A 25,694-nucleotide genomic window follows, 5' to 3' on the forward strand; every position below is an offset into this window, starting at 1 on the left:
TAGTCCCAATTGCCCGCATTTGGCCCATATCCCTCTATTACCATGTTACCCATGTAACTGTCTAAATGCTTTTTCAAAGACAAAATTGTACCTGCCTCTACTACTACCTCTGGCAGCTTGTTCCAGACACTCACTACCTTCTGTGTGAAAAAAGTGCCAGTCTCGACACTTCTTCCCCTCTCACCTTAAACCTATGCCCTCTAGTTTTAGACTCCCCTCCCTTTGGGAAAAGATATTGACGATCTAGCTGATCTATGACCCTTATTATTTTATCGTCTATGGTTATCTAGGATTGCAACGGGATCTTGATCAATTGTGCCAATGGGCTGACGAATGCAGATGGAGATTAATTTAGATAAATGTGAGGTGATGCATTTTGGTAGATTGAACCAGGGCAGGACTTACTCAGTTAATGGTAGGGCATAAGAACATAAGAACATAAGAAATAGGAGCAGGAGTAGGCCATCTAGCCCTTCGAGCCTGCCCCGCCATTCAATAAGATGATGGCTGATCTGTCGTGGCTCAGTTCCACATTCCCGCCCTCTCCTCATAACCCTTAATCCCCTCTCTTATCAAAAACCCATCAACCCGCGTCTTAAAAATATTTAGCGAGGTAGCCTCCACCACTTCAACAGGCAGAGAATTCCAGAGATTCACCACCCTTTGAGTGAAGAAGTTCCTCCTCAACTCCGTTCTAAACCGCCCCCCCTTTATCTTGAGGCTGTGCCCCCTAGTCCTACTATCCTTTCTGAGCGGGAAGAGTCTCTCCACCTCTATCCTATCCATCCCATTCATCATCTTATACGTCTCAATGAGATCTCCCCTCATTCTTCTAAACTCTAACGAGTACAAGCCTAATTTATTCAGCCTCTCCTCATAGCTCAACCCCCTCAACTCCGGTATCAGCCTAGTAAACCTCCTCTGCACTCCCTCCAAGGCCAAAATATCCTTGCGTAAGTACGGCGCCCAAAACCGCACACAGTACTCCAGCTGCAGCCTCACCAATGCCCTATATAGCCGCAGCAAGACCTCCCTACTTTTATATTCAATCCCCCTCGCTATGAAGGCCAGCATCCCATTCGTCTTCCTGACCACCTGCTGCACCTGCAGGCTGGGTTTTTGCGACTCATGCACAAGGACCCCGAGGTCCCTCTGCACCGTCGCCTGCTGCAGTTTTTCGCCACGTAAGTAATAATCCTTCCCACCCCCTGGACTTTAGAAGAATGAGAGGAGATCAGATTCAGCATAACAAGATGGTAAGGGGAATTGACAAAAGAGATTTGGAGAGAATGTATCCTCTTGTAACACAACCTAGAACAGGAAGTTGTACTTTAACAAGGATGGCAGACTTATAGCAGAGGAGAAATTACTTCTCTCAAAGGGTCGTGAACCTGTGGAATGCATTACCCCAGCATATGGTGGATGCCAGAACTTTGAGTAATTGTAAAGAGGAGGTGAACAAATTATTAATAAGTAAGGGTTTAATGGGCTATGGTGAAAGGGCAGAAAGGTGGAGTTGCGGCCACGATGAATTAGCCATATAAGAGGGTGTTGCAGACTCGAGGGGCTAAATGTCCTCACTCTTGAAGTTATTATGACTCATGAGAGATTCAATCAAAAGCTTTGTGAAAGTCCATATATACCGCATCACATACATTACCCTCAACAAAGTGGTGAAGGAAGCATTCAGCATGCTTGGTTTCATTGGTCAGAATACCGAATACAGGAGTTGGGAAATCTTGTTGAAGTTGTACAAGACATTGGTAAGGCTGTACTTGGATTACAGTCATGGTTACCCTATTATAGAAATGATATTATTAAACTAGAAAGAGTGCAGAAAAAATTTACTATGATGCGACTGGGACTTGATGGTTTGACTTATAAGGAGAGGATAGAAAGACTGGGACTTTTTTCTCTGGAGCGTAGACAGCTGAGGGCTGATCTTATAGAGGTCTATAAAATAATGAGGGGCATAGATCAGCTAGGTACTCAATATTTTTTCCCAAAGGTAGGGGAGTCTAAAACCGAAGGTTTACGGTGAGAGGGGAGAGATACAAAAATGTCCAGAGGGGCAACTTTTTCACACAGAGGGTGGTGAGTGTCTGGAACAAGCTGCCAGAGGTAGTAGTAGAGGCAGGTATATTTTGTCTTTTAAAAAACATTTAGACAGTTACATGGGTAAGAGGGGTATAGTGGGATATGGGCTAAATGTGGGCAATTGAGACTAGCTTTGGGGATTTTAAAAAAAGGGCAGCATGGACAAGTTGGGCCGAAAGACCTGTTTCCATGCTGTAAACCTCTATGACCTTCTTCGTTGTCCATCATGCCACCAATTTTGGTGTCATCTGCAAACTTACTAACCATGCCTCCTATGTTCTCATCCGAATCATGAATATAAACGATAATGTCAGTATGGCATTGTTTAATTCCAGCATTAAAATCCATACCCCATGAACTCTATATCCGCGTTTATGTATTTGCCTATATCCATATTCCTTTGTACATTTTACCTATTGCTGTGGGGAGGTGGAGACTGGCTGCGGGCTGTGGTTGGGATCGAACCCGTAACTTGCTGATATGGTTGTTTCCCTCCCCCCGGGGGGGGGGGGGGGGGGCGGAAAGGGCCCGGCTTGATTAATAGGAGGAGGGCGGGGTCTGAAGCGCCTGGCGAAGAGAGAGGCAGGCTGGTGGCTCCACGGTGACTCCTTACTGGAGCCTGGGGGCGGGGCAGAATATCTGTCAATCCATCCCGCGCTCTCATGGAGGCGGGGCGATGTGTCAGTTGGTCCGCCCACAGCGCCCTCGTTGTTCGGGGGCGGAGGGGGGCGGGGAGTAATCTCACGATTGGAGGACGGTCTTGTCGATCAACCGGACAGCCGCTGTCGGTTGGTTCAGCGGTGCAGATGGGCGGGTCGGCCTCAGACTCTCGCCCACCCGCTCGCGGGGGCCGTTGTCAATCAAACCAGCGCGCACAGTGGGGCGGGGCGACGGGTCAGTTGGTCCTTCCGCAGCTCGCGCATGGCTTGAAAGAGGGCGGGGAGGAGGGGGCGGGGAGACAGCATGTGGTCACGATTGGAGAAGGTTGGCCGTCAATCAAGTAGAGACCCGCTGCCGATTGGTTGAGAGGCGCCGGTGGGCGGAGGCGGCACTTCGCCCCGCCCTCCGGCTTTCCCGGCCAGCTGTCAATCTCGTGCCGGTCCAGTTGTTCGAGCACCGGCTCCTAGTCCACTTCATTACCCCTCACGCACTCAGCCTGCAAAGTGTCAGTGCCTTCCACCATCCTCTCAACAACCATGACATCCCGGAGGTAAGACATGGCACAACTTTCTCAACCCATAGGAATCCCAATCGTGTGTTTTTATCCCTCTTAAGTGCTAGTTAAAGACTTGGGAACCTGTGTCACAATCCATGGGACTGGAATAGGTTGCAACTCTAGCTCGGTTCAATCTTGCAGGCCCTTGGGTCAAAATAAATAAGACATGCAATTTGATTTTTCTAAATTTTTACTGTGTATAAACATTAATCTGGGTGAATTTATTTAGTTCCCTGGTTGCATTTGTGCATTTTGCTTCTATTATTATTATGCACTTGTCTCTAGAAGTTTCTGCTATAAGATTTTTTACTAGAAATCCTCTATCCATTTATAAACTCTGGGTTTGACTTTCTTTCAACTCCTCCTCGGCAGTAAACTTTACTTTTTTTTGTTCAGTGCAGATGACAATGCACTGTGGTGATTGGCAAAGATGCATTTTATAATAATGTCCAAATCACAATTAACTTTTGGGGTTTTTATTTGAGGGTGCACCATGGATGTAGACAGAGAAATGTAATTATTAAAGCATTTAAATGTTTCTTTTTTCTGCTGTAAGGCACTGAGGCGTACTTGTCATTAAAACAAGCATCACAATGTAAGGTTCTGTATGAAAAATTACAAAATTAATCATATGTATTTTGTAAACATATTTAAGAGGACTTTTTTGCAGAAAGTTCTCTAGGAAAATAGTTGGACCTTGCTTTCTTTTATTCAAGTTGTAAAGAAATTGTAATTCAGTGTGCTGAATGTGTGTGTGAGCTCCAATTACAGCAATTTTTTAAAATCACCTTTCACTGTTCATTCTAGATCCTTTTTACAGATAGAATTATGTTGCTATCACTTTTTAACATAAAATGCAAGAATAGTTGAGATGGTAACTTTGTCAGATTAGTCAAATTACTGGCACAAAGTACATTGAATGGGAAAGAACTGATACTCCAGATGGTGTTAACCTGTTGTAAAGATTGTCAGAGGATTCATGTTTGTGTTTACTCCTGTTTATGTGTTACCTACAAATTACTAATTTGTAGATCACAAGCTTGTTTTGGGGAAATAAAAATATATAGGTGTGACTTTATACCAACTTTTAGCTTACAGTTTGTTTCTGTTTGCCATTTAAAAAAATTGAATGCCAATAACATGCCAAAAGTAGTTACAATTCAATAACAAGTTCAATAAATGAAACATAATAACATTTAAAATGGTAAAATATTGCAAATACTAGTTTGAAACCTTGGTATCATTCAGAAAGCACTACTGGAACTTAAATGGTTCTTTCTGTATAATTTTTTTCATGCAGTAATTAACTAACAACCTTTTATGTTGCAAGCATTTAGTTATTAACATAATTGAAGATAATCTTTTGATAACATTGAATTTTAAGTATTAATGCACTGGGGAAATTACCAAGGAAATATAAACTCAGGCAGAAAGTTTTGACTTGTCTGCAACATATTCATATAGTTTAGAAGTCAGTGCAGTTCTAAACATCTGATCCATAATTTAAAATGTTGCTAAGATAAAATCTTTTAGTTTTCAGCAAGTAAGTTTCATAAATTACAGATTTGTATAATTGTGAACCACCTTAATGCAAAATGAACCAATTTGTTGTCATATCAGTAAATATCTTGAGTGGGATTTATTTGTCTGGGCTGTGTCTGACCTGGTTACAGGTGGACAGAGAAGACCAGATAGAAATTACAGGGACTCATGTACTTTTTTTAAGGAACAGCAAAGACAACAATCGTATGTCTCCACAAAACCTCCAAGCACTTCAATCAGTGCCTGATGCCAGATAAAAGTTATTTCTTTTAATCTTTTTGGAAATAATTTGGAAATGAGCAGTGATGGAGAGCAAGGTGAAAATTTGTTTTGGAAAATTGAAATGACAATGAAGCCAATAAAAAAGAATCCAAACGTTTTTCATGCGGGAATAAAATCTACAGATCCAATAACTCTATATTTCCAATCATCTTTCTGGATCCTCGCCTCCTACCTAAGTATCTCAGAGGAGACCAGTTTTGGTGCTAAGGTGGAAGCAGTGACCAAGCTATGCTGTCTGTTGTGGGTTGACTTCAATCTCAAGGACTGGGACAGCTCGTGATAAAGCTGTGACATTCACAACATTAAGCTTGTATGCAACATGATCTTTTGAGGTCATTGCTAGGCAAATCTACTAGAGAAAGCAGTCAACTGTAATTGTATAAAGCAAGTCACCGACTTATTTGTCAGTGGAAACATCTTGACTAGTTTCCCAATGGAAAAGTGACAACAGCTGGAGAGGAGCGGTTTTCCAGGTGTCCGATGCATTATAGATGAAGCTAATGTTGCCACACATCAAATGGAATGCATGTACAAACAAAAAAACTATACCATTGCATAAATGTTTAAGTGGTTTCTGACCACAGAAATATAATGCTGCACTGTAATGTTTATTTATCCAGGAAGTGGGAGTGTCTGAATGTTTCTATCGTGCAGCAATCTGTGTACCCTATATTGTTTGAAAATCGTGAGAGAACCCAAACCTCTTGGGAGAAGGAACAATGAAGTCCATTCCATTTTTGCAATGATGTTGAATAATTGGACCTTAGGATCAAATTTTGCTTGTAATCATAGAATTCCTACATTATAAATGGAGGCTATTCAGCCCATCGAGTCTGTATTGACCATAATCCCACCCAGGCCCTATTCCCGCAACCTCATACATTTACCCTGCTAATCCCTGACACCAGGGTAAATTTGGCATGGCCAATCAACCTAACCTGCACATCTTTGGAGTGTGGGAGGAAACTGGAGCACCTGAAGGAAACCCAAACAAACACGGAGAATATGCAAACTCCACACAGCTGAGGTCGGAATTGAACATGGATCCCTGGCCCTGTGAGACAGCAGTGCTAGCCACCGTTCCACCCTTAAGTGACTTTCATCCCAGTTGACTTTCTGCTCCTCTTAGATTCTTCAGATCACTGGATAAACGTTATCAGCTTGTCTCCCAATGATGTGCCTCTTTAACAACACCTGTATCCTCTCCCTCCTCATTATTGACTCCAATCCTGAATAGTACTATATAAATGCAAGATTTGTTTTCATTGGACTGTCCTTGCAATAGACATGAATCATAGAGTTGATTATTAGTCTTTACCCATTTGGTAGAATCATGGTAAGTAGGGAGGGTTAAATTATTTGTGTGCCTCACATTCTTCCATTTGCCACTGTTTTTGCAAGTTAGGTTTTTACCATGTTTTGAGCAGATGAGGAGGATACCCACTGGAAACCAGCAATGTCCTTTGGCACAGTGGTTAGCCCTAGTGCCTTACAGCACCAGGGACCCAGGTTCAATTCCAGCCTCAGGTGTCTGTCTGAGTGAAGTTTGCACATTCTCCCTGTGTCTACATGGGTTTCTTCCGGGTGCTCTGGTTTCCTCCCACAGCCCAAAGATGCATGAATTAAATGGATTGGCCGTGCTAAATTGCTCCTTAGTATCAGGGAGATTAGCAGGGTAAATACATGGGGATGGGTGGGATTGTTGTCATTGCAGGATTGATGGGCCGATTGACCTCCTTCTGCATTGTAGGAGTTTGATGATTCTATGATTCTGTCTGTCTATCAGTGTTAAAATATGATTGCCATTTTAACTAGAGGCATATTTGAGAAGGGTGTTGTGGCTGTCTCTTTTTTCCCCTCTCTGGAGTTGGAGATTCTGCTGCAGGTGTTGCTGTTCTGGAAGCTGCGGAGAGTTATCCTTTTCTATCTCTGAAGTCTGAAGATTGGAGGCTGCCAGAGGCTATGTTTACTACTTTATTTTGCTGTCTTGAGGATATATCCTTCTCTGAAAACTGCTGTTAAAAGCTAGAAATTTAGTATCATGTGAGCATGCTTACTAATTCTGAAGAAGGGTGTATGTCTATGGGGTACTGCTTTAAAGTTCGAATAACAGCGATAGCTAGCTGTTAAGAATTATACTGTGTCATGTTTAAGTCTTGTGATTGGTGAAAGTTGTGCTGATTCTTTTTGTTATATTCTACCGTGTTCTTAAATAAACTTTGTTTGATAAAAGCTTCCTAGTGGATCACTTGAACCATACCTGGAGTGAAACACTTCATGCTCATCAATGGCAAAATCAAGTGTAAAACTCGGGGTCTTGGCTAGCTTCGCAAAACGTCTTGGAGTTTCTGGCCTGGGCCTTAACAGGTGGCAGCTAAGAGAGGCTGTTACCATCCTATTATGGATGACGAGCCATCCCTGAAGAACTGCCAGCTCAATCAGAGGACCTGCCATGCATAAGTGCCTCCAGGTGGTGTGGTTGCTGCTGAGGCACATTGTAGACCAGGGACTGACAGCAGGTAGGCAAAGACAGGATTTGAAATGAGAAAGGATTGAGTACTGGTATACAGTTAAGGGAACCACACTTCAGGAATGGTCATTGAGGCAAAAGAGAGAGATCCTTATTAAAATTCATTCATGGGATATGGGGCTACCATTGGTTAGGCCAGCATTTATTGCCAATCCCTAATTACTTTCAAGAAATCAGTGGTGTACTGCCTATTTGAATTGCTGTAGTTCATGAATTGTAGGAGTATTCAGTCCTGTTAGGAAAGGAATTCCAGGATGTTGACTCAGTGATAGTGAAGCAATGCAATAGATTTCCAAGTCAGGATAGTGTGTGACTTGCATCTGCTGCCCTTGTCCTTCTAGGTGGTAGAGGTCATGGGTGTTGTTGAAGGAGCCTTGGTGAATTTTTGCAGTGCATCTTGTTGATGGTACACACAGCTACCACTATGTGCTGGTGGCGGAGGGAGCCAATATTGATCATGGTGGTGGAGTGCCAGTCAAGCAGGCTGCTTTGTCTTGGTTGGTGTCAAGCTTTTTGAGAGCTGTTGGAGCTGCACTCATCCAGGCAAGTGGAGAGTATTCCATCTCACTTCTGACTTGATGGTGAACAGGCTTTGGGCGGTCAGGGGGTGAGTTACCCATACAGGCGAACCCTACACATATGTGAATAAATACAAATGTGATGCAGGATACTGTAAAGAAAAATTGGGCTGTTTAGTTCAGAGTTTATGGGGTGATATATTAGAATATATTAAAATTATGACAGGAATAGAGAAATAAATTTTTTCCACTGAAGGATCTAAAACGATGTTCATATCACATGAAATTAGGACAACTGTTCATCGAGAGAAAGTACCAAAACGGAATAATTGAGTTAAATGGCCTGGTTCAATTTTATAATTGCTGCGTAATTCAATTGACTAATTGTCAAAAATCCAGGCCTTACCCTTTAGTTACCAAACCCGCTAATCAGTGGAATTGGTATTTCCCTGGTTACATTATCATAAATCCCTCATCATTTGGAGCATCTCTATCGGATCTTCTGTTAATCCTCCTTGTTGGTAGCACAGTGGGGCAGCATGGTAGCACAGTGCCTTAGCATTGCTACTTCACAGCAGCCAGGGACATGGGTTCGATTCCTGGCTTGGGTCACTGTCTGTGTGGAGTTTGCACATTCTCCCGGTGTCTGCATTTCCTCCAGGTGCTCTGGTTTCCTCCCACATTTTGAAAGACATGCTGGTTAGGTGCATCAACCAAACAGGTGCCCGATTGTGGCAACTAAGGATATTTCACAGTAACTTCATTGCAGTGTTAATGTAAGCCTTACTTGTGATTAATAAATAAATTTTGAACTTGTTCCAACGTTTTTACTTGCAACAACAACTTTGGAACAGATGTTTACATATTCCAAGACATGAATTGTTTTCAGCAAGGATTTACTTTTATGCAAGACCCAAATTTGGCTATTTTAGCTGTATTCTGCAGAATTTTGGGAATTAAGATTTGAGGGAGTTCAGATTAATTGGTTTTCACTTCCTTAGAATTCTGTTCCCATTGAACACGTTGAGAGCTTTGTGTACAAAAATAAGCCTAGAGAAATTAGACTAATTTTAACCATTGAAAGGATGCTAAACAGTATTATTTTAGAAAAATTCTTAAAGATTGTCATTGTTTTATGCCTGTGTGTGAACAAATCTTTAGCAGTGTAAAGAGTTGGCTTCCAACAGTGAGGGGAAATCAAAGGGTATGAAACTAACAGTTAGCCAATTTCCTCTGCATTGTAGTGACATTGGCAGGGCTTTGGGAATTAAAAATAAAGTGCTTTTTACCAGTTCCTTTCTCCTTTAGGTATTTACATATCCAGTTGCTTTTGTCTCTTCAGTTTGCCTTGCAAAGTTATTTGGTGCTTTCTTTTAACTTACTTTTAGTTTTCAGGTAAGGAATTAAACAAAGTAGCAAGCCAGTTCAAAATTCAGTCTCATTCATTTAAAAGTGCCAGTTTTGTACAAGAGACTACAGTACATTAAATCTGGCAACCTTGGGACTGAGACCGTGCCAGATTTTGGGGGGGAAAAAAGTTGGAACGCCTTATTTCAGTGAATATGGAGATGCAGGAAGACCAACTGATGTGATTACAAAGCACTTTAGATTAATGGCCATGTTGCTGTTGATGTCAATTCATTTCTCATGCATTAGGTGTAATAAATCTTTCAGTCATTGCTCCACCCCCAGCTCCCCAAACGTTGGAACAACCTGTTTAAAATGAAAAAGAACCAATTAAACAAATTTTAAAATACCCTGTAATTGTAACTGAAAACTATTTGGAGTTAGACCAGCTGCAAAAAGGCAACCAAGTCCCCATGGAACTGAAAGGCTTTAGGCATCGAGTGCAATGTTTGAATTTAAGCCTATTTGGGTGGTTTAATGGCATCAAAACGCAACACTGGTACCTTGTACTGTAGCAAGGACAGACGTATGTCCTGATTCCACATACAATACATAGTTAAACATTCTACCTTATTAGATTCTGTAAGAATTGTTTGTTCATCCTTATCTGTTCTGTCTTTCTGCACTGGATAAGGTGGAGTCAAGGCTGGCTGGAGAACAGGGAAATAAAATGGCAGGCTTTCAGACACCATTCAACCGTCAGGTTTGATGTACTCCCACCTGGATTATCAAAAATGAAAGTGCATGGAATTGTTGAAACCTTAAATGTGGCTAGGGAATTAGTTAGGAAATAGGAGACAGTGGGCCCTTTTCTCCATTTTGATTCTAAGTGCTGGGTGGACTTGAAACTGGGAGTGTTTTAGTCCTGTTCTCGGGCACCTCCATATACACTCTGCCTGAATAAATATCAGCAATTCCGAATCGTGCTGCAGAAGCCTGTGGGCGGAGCTTAACGCGCCCGAAATCCTGCAACTCCGAAAGGCACTCCAACTGGTCAAGTGCAAGGAAAAGAGGCTAGAATGTGGCTCCCCTGCCACATTGCTGCTGGGTCGGATAATGCCTCCACCTGTCCCACACAGACATTGCACCACCCCCACAACATTACTGACCCCCTTATCCCCCCCAACTTAGACCGATTGTAGGCCCCTTCCCTCTTCTCCCTCACTGATCATAGGCAGAGTAGCAGCGGACCCCTCACTGACCTCAGGCAGAGTAGCAGTGGACCCCTCCCTTCCCCCTCACTGACCTCAAGCAGAGTAGCAGCGGACCCCCCTTCCACCTCACTGATCTCAGGCAGAGTGGCAATGACCCCCCCCCCCCCCCCCCCCCCCCACCAACCACCACCACCACCACCAATCTCAAGCAGAGACGCGTTGGATGCTCGGCACTTGCCTCCTAATTGGCTGGAGTGCCCAAATCGGACTTTTGTCGAGCATGTCTGTTTCATGCTGATTCTGGATGGGCGAACACAGTGGTAAAGGGGGAAGTGCCAGTAAGGTTGGGCGTGCAGCCCATTAAGTAAATTTAAATGCATGCAAATGCATTTAAATGGCTGTTGTGTCCGTTTCAGACGCAGGCGCAATCGCAGCCATTTTCGGGCCTTGGTAAAGAGGGAACTGGCGCAGGGCCGGGCGTGGATCGTGTTACTCTGCCAAATTTCTGCACCTGAAAACAGGCTCAACCTGATGTAAAATCGGACCCAGTGTGTACTGACAATGGGTATTTTTGGCAAGTTGTAACTAGTGGTGTCCCCAAGTGTGTCCATACTGGGGTCTTTGCTTTTCACTATATTTTATCAGTGATTTCAATAGAAGGCTATACGTCCAGGTTTGCTGACGTTATTAGACGTCACAGTAAGTAGTGTCGATGGGAGCAGAATGTTTTTAGAATGATATTAGTAAATTATATCCAAGTGGTCAAGCCAGTGACAGATGAAGATTAATTTACAGAAGTGTGAGGGTATGTGTTTTGGATTTGCAAAAAGATGAGAGTATTTTCTAAATTGTAAAAAGTTAGGAATTGTAGAAAACTAGAGAGATTGGGGGTCCACATACTAAATGTGAGTTACAAAACATAATTAACCTTTCTAAGGACTGGAATAAAAAGAAGTGGAAGTTATACTATTGTTACATAATGTTCTGATTATACAACATCTGGAGTACTGTATTTGCTTCTGGGAACCTTAAGAATGATACTGTGGCCTTTGTGGGATTGCACCATAGAGTCATTATAAAGATATCAAAGTGTTAAATTTTGTGGACAGGTTGAAGAGACTAGGCTTGAATTCTCTTGAGCATAGAAGGGGTGATCTAATTGATGTGGTATGAGATAATTAAAAGATTTGATAGGGTAGATAAGAACAAAACTATTTCCTGTAGTTGGAGCGTCCAGAACAAGGGGGCATAAGCTGAAAGTTAGGCTAGCTCAAGCAATGTCAGGAAGTACCTCTATATAAGGGGTAGTGGAGACCTGAAACACTCTATCCCAAAAAGCTGTTAAAAGTTTTAAAGTTTATTTATTAGTGTCAAAAGTAGGTTTATATTAACACTGCAATGAAGTTACTGGGAAATTCCCCTAGTCGTCACATTCTGGCGCCTGTTTGAGTACACTGAGGGAGAATTTAGCATGGCCGATGCACCTAATCAACACATCTTTCAGACTGTGGGAAGAAACTGGAGCACCCAGAGGAAACCCACGAAGATACAGGGAGGGTGTGCAAACTCCACACAAACAGTGACCCAAGCCAGGAATCAAACCTGGGTCTCTCGTGCTATAAGGCATCAGTGCTAACCATTGTGCTACCATGCAGACTGTCAATTGAAGATTTCAAAATTGAAATTTTTAGATTTGTGTTGGATAAAAATGTGCGCAGGTTGATGGGTTTTTGATAAGCAAGGGGATTAGGGGTTATGGGGAGAGGGCGGGAATGTGGAACTGAGCCACGACAGATCAGCCATGATCTTATTGAATGGCAGGGCAGGCTCGAAGGGCTAGATGGCCTACTCCTGCTCCTATTTCTTATGTTCTTATGTGATCGGAATTGGGACCAAAGAGGATAAATGGATTTGTGATTCAAATCAGAATATTGAATACCTAAGCTTGAAGACTGAGTGATTGTCACATTTTGAAAAAACAGTTCTTGCAGGGGCAGCCTGATGATCATTCAGTTTTCGTTAGACGTATCTTTCTTAGAATTAGGAGCAATGCAGATCAAAGTGCTGTGACACCTTATTTGGACTCGGACTGTCTGGATCCCATAGACCTCACATGTTTATCAGCTATTTTTTTCCCCGAAGTCTTAATGTTTTTGCTATAAACCTAATGTGGACAATTTATAGACAACACGTCATAACACCACTGAGGCGTTGCTAAAAATTGTGAATTGATGGTATTCTCCAGGTTTCAAATTACAAATTAGATTTCTGTAAATGATAGAGGCGATTCAGAATACAGAGAAGTGACTTCAGCTGTAAGAAAATTATTAATTATTTCTTGCTGTGAAATGGAATGAATGCTGCTTTAGGTAATATGAACTGCATGAGGCAACAGGTTAATGTTCTCTCCTCGTATAGCTTTAGGCTTGCCTCTGCAAACAACATTTTCTAAGCATGTTGTCATAAACAAATTGTCCAATTTCAGCTTTTTATATGTCATAGAATTTTACAGCACAGAAAGAGGCCCCTCAGCCCATTGGGTCTGTACCGGCTATGAATCACTTGAGCTGAAGGGTACAAAATTCCTGTTGTTTAAATATAAAGATTGCCCTGTTAGCATATTGAAGAACTAATCCTAGTCCATGAAATCTCTGTTCTTTCCAATTGCCTTGCTGCTCCTATTAGCAGAGATGTGGGGGCAGTCAGTGGAGGATGTGGGGGTGGAGAGGTAAGCTCCTTTAATGCCGATTTGCAGCGTCTCCCAAGTGCTGCCTGAGTGCAAGTTTAATAGGGAATTAGTGTCAAGGTCAATCATTGCCACAAGCAAAAACATTTAAGAAGTAACCTGAGTAATTTCACACTAAATTGTAATAGTGACCATACCGAATCGTCATGACATCCAGTAAAGTGCATTTCCCCTTAAACATTTCTGTTTGATATGCAGCTTAATAATAATGGTAAACAAAATGTGTCGATCAAATTTGTTCATACTTGTTTATAAGCATAGTTCTTATTCAGTGTGTTAATACAGTTCAATATTCAATCTTGCTCTTAAAGGAACCTGCTGAGACTAAGATAATAACCCCAATGTTTATGGGGAGGCTGGAATGTGACAGTGAGGGGAGATGGTGGAGTTCTGAAAGAGCAAAAGAGTAGGTTTCCTGGACAACTTGCAGAAATTAACTACAGAATGTATTTCAAAAAATTTTCCACCAGGTTTCCAGCCTGACAGCCAACCTGATTGTCAGGCTGTCTGCCTGCCTGTGAAGTGCAAAGAGCTATGGCACAAAGACTACAACAGAGGAGCAGAGAGGGAGATGTCACTGGAAAGTATTGTGGGCTAGGGGAAAAGATGTTGTTCAGGGGTCAGAGTATGGGGAGAGACTGTAGTTGTGGGAAAAGATTGTGGTGGAATGGGCAGAACAGTGGGGCTGATTGTCGTTGGAGGGAAGGTGAGATCACAAGAAGGTGGGGTGTGTTGGGGAGAGGCCAGGAGGATGGGGAAGAGCTTGAAAGTTGGGAAGAATTGTGGAAGGAAATCTGGAGGTGGGGGTTCCAGTGATTATGTGAAGGGAAACTTGTGGAGCCTGGATTAAATGCATCATTTATGGAACCATTTCCTGGCAGGTTTCCCAGCTTCTGAAAGACTCAGCCAAAATGGATTTTTTGAAAAAAATACATATTAAAATGGAGGAACATGGTTTGCCTAAGAAATTTTAGTAATTGACCTCCGTCCTGAGAGCAGATTGCTCAACAATAGAGGGACACATGAGCAACTTGGAGTTGAGTTTGAATTGTTTTCACATTTTAACTTCTCACCTGACAAAGCCCTTGGAGTAACTTTAATCAGTATGTCTTTGTGTTGCTATCCCCATAGGGACTGACAACTTTAAAAAATTGAACTTTGTTAGCTGAAAGGCTAACACAATAAGATTTCACTTTTTAAAACTTTTACCATAACAAACAAATTAAAAGCCCTATTAGCTAAACTATATTGTTGTAGGCAACATGTACTTTAAACTATAGAACGGAACTTCCGACTTTTACTTTTTAACACAGCTGAAAAACCCTTCACAGGTATACTTAAATAATCATTCAATCTTCTTAGAAAAAGTCCAAAGTGATTCTCAGCTCCTGAAGATTTACTTTCATTCATTTTGTTTTCACAACCTGCAACTTATAACCCCAGAACTCTCATGGTGAAGGATTTCCTTGGCAATTCTCCCTCTCATGTAGCTAGGTGAATCTTCCAGTCTCATTTCAAATCCTCACAAACCTGGTCTTTTTAACCAAGCGTGGATTTGCACCTGAATTCCTGCTTGGTGAACTGTTGTCTTATGGCATCTAGCTGCTGCTGCTCTTCTGAATCTGGCAGACTACCTGTGTCAGAGTTTCAGGGATATTGTAGAAACTCAAAGCTTATCTCTCAGAATGTAAGTCACACAGCCCTTGTATTCGGGTAGAAATGCTGATTAGCTGTTCTTGAGACTCCAACTCTATCCCTTATCTTGTAAGTAAATGGATAGTTTAAAGCACAGCTGTTTATAACCTGGCATTCTCTTTCCTGGGACTTTGGGGACTAGCAACCCAACTACTGTAAACACAGCTTGCTGCTGCCATTTGCCGGGATTTTACGACATCGCATGGGCAAAACTCATAAAATCCCACCCGAAGCCAAGGGAGAAGTCCATTCTGCGAGCCTCACCTGCCCCAATTCCAGAGCAGCGTGCCGGTAAAATTCTAGCCATTGTCTCCAACTGTGAACACCTTGACCTTCTACCTTTCAAAATAACCCTGGCCTCCCTTTCATTTTTAATAGCCATGTCACCCTTGCTTGCTAGATAGATTCCACAGATCCCCAGACCCTTTTCAGTTTCCTCTAGATTAAAATCATAATCCCAAAACAACAGTCTTAAACCTCATATTTGTAACATTTGGCTATTAACAAGTTCATGTGATGCCAACATGGGAGTGTTATTCATCTCAAGCACGTAAAAAGATTAAGAATGAATAAACTCCTGTCCTCCTTCAGCGAACAATACAGATTATATCTCTAGGCATAATTAGTGTTGAAACATTTATGATTTAGATCGCTGTTATTGTCGATGAATACAACTGTATGCCATCTTTAAATGATTATGGGTTAGGACTGGACAAAAGGAGCATGATTAAAAAAGCATGCAGACATTACAAAGCACCAATAAAGTCGGAGCACAAGAAATGAAAACATTAACATTGATGGAGGACCTTTTTAAAACAAATATTGATATTGGCAATGACTTATTCACACAAAATGATCAATTAGTTGGAATTAGATAAATGTGTGATGGGAAATATCAGTCTTTTTTTTCCTAGATGGTTGAGCTAAATGGGTCAAATGGTTTTGCAGATTTGTAATTGAAGCCCTAGCTATTTTTTGTTATTTCCAGCAAGACTTAACTCCATCTTTCTAAATATCGAATGCAGAAATACTTGTTAGAGCAGATAAACACAAGTTCTAATATGAATTAAATGAACGTGCATATAAACAAATTAGATCCAAAGTTAGCCATTTGGCCCCTGGTACCTGCTTCACCATTTGATAAGATCGTGACTGATCTAATTGTGATCCCTACTTTTCAATCCACCCCCTTTATCATTTGATTTCCTTGTCAATCAAGAATCCATCTGTCTCAGCCTTGAATATATTCAATGATCTTGGGGGATGAATTCCCTCAGAGAGAAGTTGTTTCTCCTCATCTCTGTCTAAAGTGGGAGACCCTTTGTTTTTAAACTGTCCTGGAGTTCTAGTATCGCCCCAAGGAGAAACGTCCACCCTGTCAAGTCCGCTTGGGATCCTCATATTATACTCATCACGATATACTAGTTTTTGAATTGCCAGTGGCCGAGATATTGCAGTGATAATAGTGGTGAAATGTGTGTCGAATAATGTGAAAATCTGGAAAATGTCAGTAATTTTATGCTTCTCCAGAGGAGGCAATGTTGAGTTTCTTCCAGAGTGCAGTCAATGGGAAATCTCTGAACGGAGAACATTGCTCTTAGACTGTGAGTCTCGTTGTAAAGTCCCTTGGAAAAAGTTACACTATGTTGAATGATGTGTAACTGGACATTTAACAGTATATTAACTTCATAATTACTGCTAAACACTGCACTGGCCCTGAAAAGTCAATTTTATATTTGTGGCACATCACATTTCCCCATTCTGATAAATTTGACATTTTATATATTTTTAAACATTTGTTTATCTTTGAATTGGGATATAAAATAAAATGATCATTTATTTCAGTATCTGAAATTTTAAGGTAAAGTTAAAGGTTCCAGTGGTTCTAACTTCCTGGTTTGCTGGGGTGAGACTAGTCCAACGTGCTTGCTGTTTACCTTGCTTGCTGACATCATTGCTGCTGCTTGCCTGGAGCTCTCCTAGACTTGGTGGGGGTTGTGGGGGGAGGTGGTGGGGGATTTACTGTACCGCAGGTAAGAAGAAGTTTGCGCCACAAGAAAACACTTGATCTTAATGGGCAACTTCCTTCAAGGTCAATGTGAAGCAATGACTGCATAATCCAGACTAATATTTTAATGTCTCCAACACGTTCCATTGCTGTAGAAGCATTAGTTGATCATTTCAGATTCATCTCTCATTTGCTTGTGCATTCTGTCAATAGTAAGGTGGCAAAGTACTGCACCACCTCTGGTGTGAAAAAATACTGTAATGGATTTGCTGCATTTGATTGCTCCTTACATTATACTGCCTCTTTCATCCTGATCCAAACTCAATCCAAACCATGTTATATCATTGGAAATGTGGCAGCATCACTGCAACCAAATCTATCATGAATGTGTTCCCAGAAAGCTGATTCTGTCCTTAAACCATTTAAAATTAAGTTTATTGATCATTTACAGTAATTTGAGATAATATCCCATGTACTGATACAGTAATGTTTATTTTGTTTCCTGGTGGATCCTAAAATTGAGCTAAAAATTAGTTGCACTATAAAATGCTTTTTCACATTTTGGAATGCAATTTTAGCTTTAAGAGCAAGAAACTCCTTTCCATCCTGAATTATTGAAATATTTTAGTGTTACACAGTTGTTGATTTCCACTCTTACCAGTCAAAGGTTGTTGCATCAAGTTTGTTTAAAGAAAGCAATCTCTTCCTTATTTGCTGCTTCTTTCCCCTGAGGTATCTACACCAGTTCTTCCTAACCACCTACACCAATTCTTCTTAACCATTACATAGCTTTTGTGATGGCAATGAAAAATTAATGAAGTCAGATGCTAATTGTTCAGAAAAATGATAGAGAAATTTACTGTTTTAAAGAGAAGTGAAATTTCTAGGCCTGAAAACCCACAACCTGGTTCCACCCTTTATAATAGTAGTGGAGCAGCACTTGCATCACTCTTCTCATTTTAATTATTGTTACCTGTTGGAATTCAAAGGAGCATGGCATGCACATGTAGGCCAGAATTCTCCAATGTTGTACAATGCCGCCACTGCTGCCAGCAAAAACGGATAATTTGGCAGCCAGCCAAATCTCCACTCACTGCAGAGGGACCAGAGAATCCCAGCGAGTTTGCAGAATTTTGTCCATAGTGTGTGGGAGTCTAACTTGTATTGGGGCACCTGATGAGCACACGAGGTAGCGGGAGCAAGAATTTGCAATGTTGAGCAGTTTAGTTGGGACCAGCACCAGCAGCTTTGGTAGAAGATCGGTGAAATTTGCATTTCGGAAGACTGCTTTTCTTTCAGCAACCAAAAAGAAACCAGCTTTTCCCACTTCCAGTTGTTTGATTATTTTTTACAGTGCTGTAAAACAACAGAGGAGAGATTAGTGAAAATTCTAGTGGGTGGAATTATTCTACCAATCTGCCATTGTGCCATCAGGCTACAGGAAATGGATATCTGTTTTCCTCCATCAAATCCTCACTGTATGTTGAATTGGGTGTAGTCTGTCATAAATTGTTTCATTCCAAACTCCAATCCACTTGAACCGATAGCTCAGTTTGAACTTGCAACAAAAAGTGCTGTTTTTTGAGGACACTACCTTTATGACTAAGTTAAAATATTTTCAGTAAAATGTTGGACTATTTGAAAGAAATGTAATGGCAAAATCTTCAGTACTATTCCAAAATTGTAATTATTGAACTGTAACACTTGGAAAAGTATTAGATGGTTTACTTATTATGTTAACTTTTTTTTTGTTCAGTTTAAGAATATCATAGTGTGATACATTGTGCTAGCATAGGGGTAGTTGTGTCTGTGTGGATTTCCTCAGGGTGCTCCAGTTTCCTTCCCAGAGTCCAGAAGTGTGCAGGTTAGGTTAATTGGCCATGCTGAATTGCCCCTTAGTGTCCCGGGATGTGTAGGTTAGAGAGATTAGCAGGGTAAATGTTTGGAGTTGTGGGGATAGGGCCTGGGGTAGGATTGTTGTTGGTGCAGACTTGATTGGCCGAATGGCCTCCTTCTGCACTGAAGGGATTCAATGAATTAAGCATAACGAAGGTGTCGGATTTGATGGCCTGTTTTCTGTGCTAAAAGTATTATGTATTACAATGTATTGACAAACTGCATACATTTAATTTAAACATGTGCTTCAGCAACAATAGCAACCAGTTCATAAAAAGCCAGACAAATGCAACCAGTCAATTAGCCCCCCCATCAGCCTGCAATGTGGTGGAAGGGGTCATCGATAGTGCTGTCAAGTGACACTTAGTTTGCTCACTGCTCACTGACACTAAGTTTGTGTTCTGCCAGGGTCACTCAGTTCCTGACCCTTTACAGCCTTGATCCAAATGTGGACAAAAAAGTTGACCTCAAGAGGTAGGTGAAAGTGAATACCTTTGACATTGAGGCAGTATTTGACAAAATGTGACAGGTACCGGAGAGCATTAGCAAAACTGGAGTCAATGGGAATCGGGGAGAAAACTCCCCACAGCCAAACATAAGATTGTGTTGGCTGTTGTTGTTGGGCTTCAACATCTCAGTCCCACAGCATGTTTGAAGGAGTTCCTCAGGGTAATGTCCTAGGCCCAACTATCTTCAACTGCTTCTCATCAATAACCCTTTCTCCAAATTAAGTTCAAAAAAGGTGGATGTTCACAGATGATAATGTTCAGCACCAGTTACAACTCCTCAAATACTGAAGCAGTGAGACATGGACAAAATTCAGGCTTGGGCTAATGCGTGGCACGTCACTTGCCACTTAAGTGCTGGGCTATTACCAACTTCAACAAGAGAGATTCCAACCATCTCCCAATGACATTCAAGGGCATGCCAATTGTTGAATCCCCCTCTTGTCTATCAACACCTAGGGAATTACCATTGACCAGAAACCGAATTGGACTAGTACAAGTGCAGGTCAGAGGCTGGGAATTCAGTGACAAGTAATTCAAATCCTAACTCCCCAAAGCCTGTCCATCCATCTACTAGGCTTAAGTCAGGAGTGGGGTGGAATACTGTCCATTTACCTGGATTAGTGCAGTTTCTAACACTCAAGTTTGCCACCATCCAGGACAAAGCAGCCTGGTGATTGTCACATTAAGCATTCACTGCCTCCACTGTCTATGTACAGTAGCAACAGGTGTACCAAATGCATTGCAGGAATGCACCAAGGCATCTTTGATAGCATCTTCCAAACCTGTGACATCTGTCATCTTGAAGGACAAGGCTAGCAGACAAATGGGAACACCACCACCTGCAAGTTCTCCTCCAAGCCATACACCATCCTGACATGGAAACATATTAGTGTTCCTTGATTGCCAATGGGTCAAAAATCCTGGAACTCCCTCCCTAACCGCATTGTGGATATACCAGCACCACATGGACTACAGTGGTTCAAGAAAGTGGTTCAAGAAAGTGGCTCACTACCAACTTCTCAAGGGCGATTGGGGAGCGACAATAAATACTGGCCTAGCCAATGATGCCCACACCCTGTGAAAGCATAAAATAATTATGTAACCCAACTACCAGCAGGAGTGGGACTCTGACTTTCTTTGCTGTGTGGAGTTTGCACATTCTCCCCTTTTCTGCATGGGTTGCCTCCAGATGCTCTGGTTTCCTTCCACAGTCCAAAGATGTGTGGGTTAGGTTGACTGGCCATGCTAAATTGCCTCTTAGTGTCTTGCAATGCATAGATTAGAGGGATTAGTGGAGTAAATATGTGGGGTTCAGGGGATAGGGCTTGTTGATGCAGACTCGATGAGCCAAATGGCAGTCTTCTACACAGTAGGAATTCAATGATTCTTTTTCCTTCCCTCTGCTTGTTTCTCTGCCTATAATTCTTTAACACAACATTATTTTTAATTTATTTGATGGATTGCTATCTTTGCCAGTTTTCATACTCTTGATTTTGATAAAGTAAAATAAACTTGAAAAAGGAAGTTCATGTGCAGAAAGGCAGGTTGATGTTGCTGAAATTGAAAGCCACCACCTTTCATTTTTCTGTTTTGCTGATTGTCGTGGTCTTGAAGAATAGGCCTGGTGCTTATACATGAGGAAATAGAGGAAGGAAACTGAAAATTCCAAAAAAAAAATCACCTCCTTTACACAGAGAATAAAAGTACCAAATAATAACTGATAGGCTAATTTTAAGAAGAGTGCCTCCACCATCTAGACTTGGCTGCTTTGTGGTGAAGGATTTTAAAATGTAAATATGTTTTGTTCACTGTTCAGTGATTTAGTTCCGAATAATTACTAGAACACTGTTTCTATAACAAGTTCATTGGCAGTGTTGTGTCCTTGAATGCAGTAATGGCACAGGCTGCCTACTGCTGCACAATAGTCCCTAGCCGTTTAAAACTCTTTTCATGGGTATTCAGGAGTAATGTTTGCATTTTGAGATTTAATTATCAAAGATGATTGGATTTGTAGGGTCCACACAAGTATTGCTGATTTTCTCTTGACATCTTTTAAGTTTGTTGCTATGTAGTCCTTTAGAATCTACGTGCTGTACACTGAAATTTTTGGAACAAGTGGTTGGGTTGAGAGGTTTAGCACAGCCACAGGCACAACGTGTTTAGTGATAATTGTTCTCAGATAGTGGACTTGAAATTGGAAAGATGTCTAAAGTGCCCACCTAGCAATGACATCAGTTGGAAAATAGATGACTTAACCTCAAGTTTCAGCTAGAGACACTTTGTCAGAGTTAAATAGGGAAATAATGCATTTTCATTCTATGGAAAGCAAAACAGGGCAGGGAAAAAGTAATGGCAAAGTGTGATCCTTCTAATCATTGATGACTATCAGGTTAGCAACAACTATTTATGAACTAACTCAAACTATGTAGCGTGCATCGACATGCATCTTCTCCATTCAGCTGTTGGTTCAATTCTGGTGGCAAAAGCCCGTGCTCAGCCCCAGGATTCATGCGCTTCCCCCACCCCCATTAGGAATTGGGTAACATGACCCTGCGGATGGGTTAGGTAGATTGGCCATGCTGAATTGACCCTAGTTTCAGGAGGATTAGCCAGGTAAATGTGTGGGATTACGGGAATAGGGCCTGGGTAGAATTGTGGTCAGTACAGACCCGATGGGCCAAATGGCTCCCTTCTGTACTACAGGAATTCTATGATTCTATGACTCTCCGGACAGTCACTCCTTAAAGGGGTTCACTACTACACAAATATACCAGGCTGCAAATGTCAAATACTGGTACAAACAAACCTGTGAATAGTGCTTTTAAATAAAATGATGATGATGAGTGAAGATCCAAAAATAATGGGTTCGGTTGATTGGCTGTGCTAAGTTGACCCTTAATGTCAGAGGGATAAGCAGGGTAAATATGTGGAGTTAAGGGGATAGGGCCTGGGTGAAATTATTGTTGGTGCAGGCTCGATGAGTTGAATGGCCTTCTTCTGCACTGAAGGAATTCTATGATAAGCATGTTGCTTCATGTATAAATCACCGTGGGCTGTGAAAAGTATTAAGAAAAACAGGAGAGACAACAACTTCAAAAAGAAAAAAAAACAAATTGGAACATGAATGGAGGAAGTTGGCAGGAAAGATGCAGAAATTGTGAGAAAGTGATTGTGCTGTCCTGATTATGTAGCTTCTAGTCATCCTAGTTTTAACTGGTTTGAGAAATATTCCACGTACTCGAGCATTCCTGGAATCCCAAAAGAAGCTTGGATATTGCTGAATTGAGAACAGTGGAATTTTAGTATCCGATTTAAAAAAAGTATCATTCATTTCTAATTACTTTTTAAATTACTCTCTTGTATTGCAAATAATTTTTTGTTCTGGGTGTAAAATAACTTATTTGTGCTATAGTAAGTGGCAATTGTACCAAGTGGCGGTGTTTATGGAAGAGCAACAGTATTACAAAAATAAAGTACTTTCAATCTCCCAAGGGGATAAAGATTTATCTGCGTATCTTTCCTAATACATTTAACAGCCTAGTGTGATTTATACATGAGACAGCATGCTTATCATAGAATTCCTTCAGTACAGAAGGAGGCCATTCAACCCATCGAACCTGCACCAACAATAATCCCACCCCCATGTATTTACCCTTCTAAATTGACCCTAACATGAAGGATCAATTTAGTGTGGCCAATCAACCTACCCGTTTATCTGCATAGACCTTCCAATGACACCATACACTCCGTGGATTCCTCAGTGGCAAATAATGCCATGGGACACTATGTGCAGCCTACATAGGATTCCTCATTAATATCATTGAAGAAATCAAGCAGGTAGTGGCCCTGGTGCTACATTATGAATTCCCCCAATGTATTTTGGATTCATGGCAATCATTTCTTTTTAAGGTGAAAGATTTTCACAAGGGTTATTATGTTTTCCTGGGAGTAAATTTTAGTTGCAATATGTTTGTGTGGAGGGTGAAATGATTTTTACCCTTACGAATATCAAATTTTTACAATGTTGACAGTCAGAATATTGGACAAACTTTATTTATTTTGATAAGTTCTCAAGAAGCGTAGTCCTACTTATCAAAATATATTCTTAATTATTGCGTTGTAGTACAAAGTTTAGATGGATGGTGCCCTTTTTTGAGTGCTGTGAGTAACTTTAAACATACAAAATGGCATCGCGCATATGTACTTATGACGTGAGTTGTCTGGATGTCATATTGGTGAGGGTTCTAGTGCGCACAGAGGAGCGCACTCTGAATGTATGCAGAGTAAGAAGATCATGACGTCAACCAATATTGTCATTTTGGAGTTCAGCACTCCAGATGACATCTTAATTGCTTATGGCCAAACGTGCATTCAGCAAGTGTTATCCTATGGAGAATAGTTGGACAGGGTAGGCTTGTATCTGCTGGAGTTTCAAAGAGTACAAGTTGACTCGACTGAAACACAAGATCCTGAGTGATCGTGACAGGGTGGATGTGGAAAGGATGCTCTCTCCTGTGGTAAAATCTAGAATTAGGATGGCTGTTTAAAAATAGGGGGTCACCCATATAAGACAGAGATGAGGAGAATTTTTTTTCTCTCAGAAGGTCATGGGTTTTGGAACTCTTCCTCAAGAGGTTGTGATACCAGAGTCTTTGAATACTGTTAAGGCAAAGTGGATAGATTCTTGATAAGCCAGAGGGTGAAAAGTTATTAGAGGCATGTGAAATTGAAGTTACAATCAGATCAGCCATAATTTTATTGAATGGTGGAACAGGTTTGAGAGACCGATTGGCCTACTAATTCATATGTATGCTTAAAAGGACTCCCTGTTAGTGCTATTTAAAGCGATCATCAACTTTTTTTTAGATTAGTTGTTAATTGATTTCTATTGGCAATTGCTAACATTGTTCAAGTATTTGGTGCTTTTTATAATTCCTTGAAGTTGGTGAATTCCGCAGGGAGTGACGTAGTCAGTGCTGATGGTGCTGGTCCTGCATTCAAGGCCTCTAAACAAACCAGTTGCTCCCAGTCATGGGCGCAGTAGTGGGCATTCCCCTTGGATTAGGAGAATGAGTAGTGGGCACGTAGATCAGGGCAAGATTACAGAGGAGGGAGGAAGAAGAGGAGGTGGCTCTCTGCAGTAGGTCATATCTGCTCATGGCATCCAGGGAGCAGTTCTATTCCTTGAATCTTTGGTCTTAACTAAATAGGTCTGCACTAAATTCTCACCCTTTTGCACTCATAACTGAAACCACAGAGCAAAAGGAGGACTATATTGCCATTGACTGTAAAAGTGACTGTGGTCATGAACTTAGCATCTGGCTCCTTACAAGCTAGAATAGCAGAGCTTTGCAACATTCTGTATTTGACATCCACTTTTAAGAAAGGGAGGTCACTCCTGCTCTCTATTCAGAGAGGGCTGGCTACATATCTTTCTTTCCAGTAGAGGGAGTGCGCTAGCAGCTTTATGAAGAGTGCAAGATGCCATTGACTGCTTGCGAGTTACTTTCTGTGGGTATTGCATATGTTCTTTGAGGTGTATGGCAGCCAAAATGAATTCCACTCCAATGTCCAGGTCATAGATCATAGAACCCTACAGTGCAGAAAGAGGCCATTCGGCCCATCGAGTCTGCACCGATCACAATCTCACCCAGGCCCTACCCCCATATCCCTACATATTTTATCCACTAATCCCTCTAACCTACGCATCCCAGGACACTAAGGGGCAATTTTTAGCATGGCCAATCAACCTAACCCACACATCTTTGGAGTGTGAGAGGAAACCGGAGCACCCGGAGGAAACCCACACAGACATGAGGAGAATGTGCAGTGACCCGATCTGGGAATCAAACCCAGGTCCTTGGAGCTGTGAAGCAGCAGTGCTAATCGCTGTGCTACCGTGTTGCCCATGTGTGACTTTATGCAGTGAATCATTGAGGTGAATACTTCATATCCTGGTAACAGTTGCAATTCCTTCGTTTTGCATCAATCTGCTGTGCCATCTGCATTTGACTCACCATGACAAACGAAAGAGTGACTACGAGGCAACATGGATTGTTGCTGACAACTTAGCTAATTAGGTTAGTGCACAATT

The 25,694-nt window shown here is 41.5% G+C and overlaps 1 protein-coding gene across 1 annotated transcript in view; it reads left to right on the plus strand.

Moving 5' to 3' along the window:
• Nucleotides 1-3,187: 3,187 nt before the first annotated feature.
• Nucleotides 3,188-25,694, plus strand: part of ptpn11b (protein tyrosine phosphatase non-receptor type 11b) — a 149,219-nt gene continuing 126,712 nt past the window's right edge. Inside the window, exon 1 of the mRNA XM_080215420.1 lies at nucleotides 3,188-3,307. Coding sequence (XP_080071546.1) covers nucleotides 3,294-3,307 — 14 coding nt within the window. The 5' untranslated portion in view covers nucleotides 3,188-3,293. The remainder of the gene's footprint in view (nucleotides 3,308-25,694) is intronic.

The sequence above is a fragment of the Carcharhinus amblyrhynchos genome, chromosome 30, assembly GCF_965287045.1.
Source record: "Carcharhinus amblyrhynchos chromosome 30, sCarAmb.v2.hapA, whole genome shotgun sequence".
Classification (NCBI taxonomy): Eukaryota; Metazoa; Chordata; class Chondrichthyes; order Carcharhiniformes; family Carcharhinidae; genus Carcharhinus; species Carcharhinus amblyrhynchos.